Genomic DNA, 5,544 nt, shown 5'->3' with positions numbered 1-5,544 from the left:
GGGGGAGAGTTAGCGCCGGCGGGGCGGGGTACGAGGCAGGTTGGACGGCCGGATGATGACAAAGCCAAATTTCCTAGCTTTCCGTCACGGCCTGTGCACCTCGATCATGATGATCTGTGAAAGTTTTGCAACCATGCCCACCCGGTATTTACGGGCCGCGCAAGCGCCCTCGCACACCGCCGCGCAAGGCGACAGCACAGCGGCTGTGCTGCTGCCTTAAGCCCTTGCAAGGGGCGCCGGCCTGATGCGGCGGCGACGCCGGCATAGCAAGTGCCGCGAAGTCCGCGGCGGGCGCCTATCACACGGCGGCCGCGCTGTGACACCTTCATCGGCGCAATTTTGGTGAAGCTCCTCCTCGTCGCCGTCGGCGGCGGCGGTGTGTAATGAAGCCAATGACGCTTGAAACTTTTTGATGTACATGGTGAGCTATGCGGCCAAACGCAGTGTAGGGGGCTGTCGCCCGGCACATTTGTTGTCAGCCGACTAGCGTCCCCGAACACACTCATTTCGGCAGGCGTCTTGACACGCCAACATTGGCGCACAGGGCGAAGCGCCGCCAAGCTCCAAGGCCGATCGTGCCCGCTCGTTGTGCGCTGACGCACCGCCCATCGCCGCGTCGGCAAAGAGGGCGGGCAGCCGCCAAGCTTTACGGAAGAGCAAGATGACCCGCCCAACAAAGCCGGCAGGCGCGCAGGCACCTCATCGGCATAGACAGACTTCACGGTGCTGATCAAGGTGCTTACAGTTGGCTGGCACCCCAGGGGCTCCGACACCCACCCACAGCAGCTTGCATCATGCAGGTGTGCAAAGGAGCACCGCGTCGGCGTGGGAGGGTGCGTGTGCGGCTTCGCATCACATTGATGCTATTCGTACATACTCTATCGATCGCGTCCTGATTACAGGCGCGGACGCCACGACCGGGCAGCTCGGAGCTTCGCCGCGCCGAGCCCCGTGTAGATGACCACAAAACACGCTTTTTATCATTAACATACACGTATTTTATAAATTGCGAGAAAATTTTCACACAAATCTGCCAAGGACCGCACGTCCGTCGAGCCGCGTTCGTGGCGCCAGTACGATGGAGGGGGGGGGCGCATCGGGCGGTCGAGCAGCGAAGTACTGGGGTGCCTGCATTTCGAAGATCCTGAAGGAGACCCCTCTTGTGTTGATACCTGCGTAGGGACGCACCTAAATCATTTTAAAGCTCTTTGATTAGTACCGTAGAGGCTGTCCGAAGGCAGGGCACAACGCGGCACGCGCCACGCCATGCCGCTTGCCAGCAGCATGCAGCGGGCTCGTAGGCCAGGAGCGCACTGCAATGGCTGCACCCACCGGCCCCGGCGAACAAACCGTGCAATAGATGACGTACTGTACCGGCAAGACACGGCCCCTGCCGAGGCACGGCCCCATGGCATAGGCGTCAAGGGCCCTCGTGTGTGTGTGCGCAAGGGGGTGGATGCAGGGGGCCCGCCCCCCTGGGCATGGTGGGCAGTCAAGTCTCAAGTTCCCTGTTATTTGGAATCTTTGGGGCCGCTGCGTAGGTGGACGCAGGAGGCTTCAGCGTCGTTGCGGCGGGCCGGCGGTAGCAGATAGGGTCGTCTGCTGCCTCAGGGTTTGTCACAGCTACGCGCACTTTTCCGAGGATAAGGCAGGTTTGCCTCGCGGTCGCCCGGTTCTGGAGCCATCCAGGCTCATGGGGCCGAGCAGTGTGTACAAGAAAGAAAGCTGCAGCAGCAATGCCACCTCTACGCACAGCAGAAAAGCAAGCAGCTTTCAAATCCCAACAGGCCGTGTGGCCGTTTATTAGTCATGGCTGCACTGCATTGGGTTGCTTGGCCACAGCCCGCGCCCGGTGCCCGTTGCGCACCGGCGCCTATTGTGCACGCCGGTGTTGCAATTTTTGAATCTGGTCTCTGTGGTTCAAGGGCGCCACTAGCAGCGCGTCGTCGAGTGGTACGCCGGCTTGGTCAGGCGGACGCATGCGCGCCCCATGCCCTTTCTGGCTTCAACCATTTGTGCTTGGCAGCTGTCCGCTCTTCGCGGTCGGCAGGCGCCGGCCGGCTAGCGTCCTTGCATCACTCATTTCGCAAGGCGCATCGACGCGCCAACCTTGGCGCACAGGGCGGACGCTCCTCCAAGGGTGCTCGCGCCCGCTTAGTGTGCGCCGGCGCGTCACCCATCGCTGCGTCAGCAAAGAGGGCGGACAGCCGCCAAGCATTTCGGAAGATCAAGTTGCGCCCGCCTGACCAAGCAGGCAGGCGCGCAGGCACCTCATCGGCATAGACGTACTCCACGGCACTAATCAAGTTGCATTGTAGTGAATCAAATGCATCTCTGCGCAGGAACTGACGCGATGGGGGTCTCCTTCGCAACCTTCAAAACGCTGGCACCCCAACCGGGCCACCACACACGCCTGGCTGCAGCTCCTTGCAAAGGTGCCAAGCAGCACCGCGTCGGCGTGCGCGGGCGCGTGTGCGGCTTCGCATCACATTGATATCTATCCGTAAATAATCCATCGAACACGTCCTGATTACAGGCGCGGAGGCCACGACCGGCGGGGCAGCTCTGAGTTTCGCCGCGCCGAGCCGATCAATAGCACGCTTTTGATCCCGAACCATACAAATATAAATTGCGACAACCTTTTCCCCTCCAAAGCTGCCAAGTACCCAACGTCCGTCGCGCCGCGTTCATCGCGGCAGTACAGTGAGGGGTGCGCATCGGGCGGTCGAGCAGCAAAGTACTGGGGTGCCTGCATTTCGAAGATTCTGAAGGAGACCCCTCTTGTGTTGATACCTGCGTAGGGACGCACCTAAATCATTTTAAAGCTCTTTGATTAGTACCGTAGAGGCGGTTCGAAGGCAGGGCGCAACGCGGCACGCGCCATGCCATGCCGCTTGCCAGCAGCATGCAGCGGGCTCGTAGGCCAGGAGCGCACTGCAATGGCTGCACCCACCTATCCTGGCGGATAAACGGGGCAATCGATGACGTACCAGCAAGACACGGCCCCTGCCGAAGCAAGGCCCCATGGCATATAAGTCAAGGGCCCTCGTGTGTGCACAAGGGGGTGGATGGATGGAGGGGGCCCGCCCCCGCGGGCATGGTGGGCAGTGAAGTCTCAGGTTCCCCGTTATTCAGAGTCTTTGGGGACGCAGGAGGCTTCAGCGTCGTTGCTCAAGGCGGCGGGCCGGCACGTGGTAGCGTTGTCTGCTCCAGGGTTGATGAAAGCAGTGCACATTTCTACCGGATAGGGCAGGATCGTCTGGTGGAGGACATGTCGGTTGGGCCGCAGGCACACACCGCTGACCAACTGATCGCCATCTGCAGACCCGCGTCACCACTAAACTTTCCCGTGTCGTGAATGCACTGACAAGGAAGACTTGCAGCAGGCGTAGCTGCAAGTAGCCTGGCCCTGGCATGCCCACTCTTCCAATTGCCACCCTCCGCAGGGCGCCGCGGCCCCCTGCCGAAGTGTGTGTTTGAACGTTGAGTTGCTCGAGGGTCTGTTGACTGCAATTGGGATGCTTGGCAGTGACAAAAATCTGCTCCAGCACCCAGCCAGGACCCCTGAATGCACCCCGCAGTCCTGACATTCCCCAATAACCCTCTACATAGAGCATCTGCTTGTTACTTGGCATTTGAATAAGCGATCCGCTTTGAAGGCGCTGCCCCGCTTGACTTGCACACAGTGCAGGCAGGCGGCTGAAAACGAGGCGCCCCTGGCGGCCCACGAGCGCCCCATGGGTCTATGTGAATGATTGACTGCATGTTTGCGAGAGAAAGGAAGCAGGTGACGGCGGGGCATGTGCACACTCGTGATGCAAAACGCGTGCAAAAGCCGTCGCCGAGGCGCGGGGCCAGACGCTGCCACGGGTTCGCTTGGCCGCTTGGCGTGACGGGAAGAGCGGGCACGCTCTCAGAAGGCAGGCGCGCTGCAGGTGTCGCGAGTCGGAGCGACTGTTGTGGCGTGTTGCCGTCAGAACGAGGCCAAACGGTAGATGGCCCCCCCCTACGCGACCTGCTGACCGCGCGGCGCCGCGCGGCCACCACCACGGCCGCCACGACCTCCTGGGGGCAGCAAAGGCTTCAGGAGAGGGTGAATGCCCAGGGCGGCCATGCGAGAAGAAACAGGACGACGCGCCGAACCCGCGCGCTGGTGGGCAGCACGCACCACTGGAGGAGCGCCGCTGGCGCATGCCGGCGCCGTGCGCCCGGCCAGCCGGTCGCCCTCCCGCGCGGCTTGCGGCGGCGGGTTGGCGTGGGCGGGGGCGCTGCCGCGCTACTGAGCGCGCGTGAGGCGCTACTGCAGGCCCCCCTGTGGCAGCAGCACCATGTGGCCGTCCTTTGCGATCTCGTCCAGATCTAGCTCCTCCAGCTCCTCTGACGGATAATAGATGATGCTGAGGTGGCGTGTGTGTGGGTGTGAGGATGTTTGTGGAAGATGGACACGACTCTGTAGAATGCGTAGGAATGTGTGCACTGAGGCTGTGTGTGTGGCGTAGATGTGCATTAGTATCAAGTGTGTTTTTGTGTGTGTGTATGTGAGAGTTTGAGAGAGAAAAAGAGAGAGAGTGTGTGTGTGCATTTGACGGCATGCCTGCATGTGTGTGTGGGGAGAGGGCAGGGTGCATGTGCCAGCGCGTGTGTGCAGCACCTACACAGATCGAGAGCGCTGGCTTTGGAAGCAGGTGTTGATGTGACAGGGGCAGCGCGTTGGCGGGACCGGCTGCGCTCGCGGTGCGCACAGCGAGCCTGCGGTGCCAAGCTTGCGGCAGCAAGAGGGCCGCAGCCCGCCACGGCCCCCCGCGGTGCCGGCATGCGACCAGGCAAAAACGTTCATGCGCCGCTGCGCCCCATGTGGCTCACTTTGCCGTCTTGGCGCGCACGTCGATGCGGTCAATGTATACGAGATACCACAGCGCGTCGTCTGGCCAGTAGAGCTGGTGGGGTGGGGGTGGGAGTCCAGCAGGGCGCGAGTTGTGGGATAAGGAGGTGCGAGAGGTGGTAGTGGGGAAAGGACAAGAAGGGGGTGAGCTGGCCAGCCGTGGCGCCAAGTAAACGCGCTGATCAGAGGACAAGGGCTGGGGGCAGCTGCGCATCGCGGCAGCCAGGCACTGCTGGCGGGAAAGGGGTTCGGGGCATGCAGATGCAGATGCAGGGCCCAGGGGGCACAGGGCCCAGATGTGGGGGGATCTCGAGTGCTGTGACGGGCAGGCGCTGACGCTACTGAGGGTCCACATAGATCAAACGCCCCAAAATCCGGCTGACGGCTGGCTCCCGCAACCTTGCTACGAGTCCTGCAGACCTTATCACAATCACGACGGCGTTGCCACCTGTCCCCCATCTCACAGACCACTCGGGCCACGCCCAACCAGCCCGGCTCCCACGCCAGCCGCCCGGCCCGGGCCCCCGCGCGCGCCCGCCTGCCCATCGCCCACCTCTGTGTACTTGCCCTGCAGCCGCGGGGTGATGTCGTCGTGCTGCAACCGCCGCCCCCGCGGGTCGGGGTGCTTCGAGCCGTTGGCGCTCGCGGGCATGTCCTTAAAG

At 62.4% G+C, this 5,544-nt stretch overlaps 1 protein-coding gene across 1 annotated transcript; it reads right to left on the bottom strand.

Moving 5' to 3' along the window:
* Nucleotides 1–4,297: 4,297 nt before the first annotated feature.
* MNEG_13449 (hypothetical protein) lies at nt 4,298–5,534 on the bottom strand (the record flags this gene model as incomplete). The annotated part of the gene is made up of 3 exons (XM_014038079.1): nt 4,298–4,397; nt 4,864–4,937; nt 5,436–5,534. The coding sequence occupies 3 exons, from the start codon at nt 5,532–5,534 to the stop codon at nt 4,298–4,300; spliced, it is 273 nt and encodes a 90-aa protein (XP_013893533.1).
* Nucleotides 5,535–5,544: the final 10 nt, after the last annotated feature.

The sequence above is a fragment of the Monoraphidium neglectum genome (assembly GCF_000611645.1).
Source record: "Monoraphidium neglectum strain SAG 48.87 unplaced genomic scaffold scaffold03833, whole genome shotgun sequence".
NCBI classification, from domain to species: domain Eukaryota; kingdom Viridiplantae; phylum Chlorophyta; class Chlorophyceae; order Sphaeropleales; family Selenastraceae; genus Monoraphidium; species Monoraphidium neglectum.
Note: the sequence above shows the minus strand (reverse complement) of the source record. Positions and strands in the feature narration are given on the sequence as shown.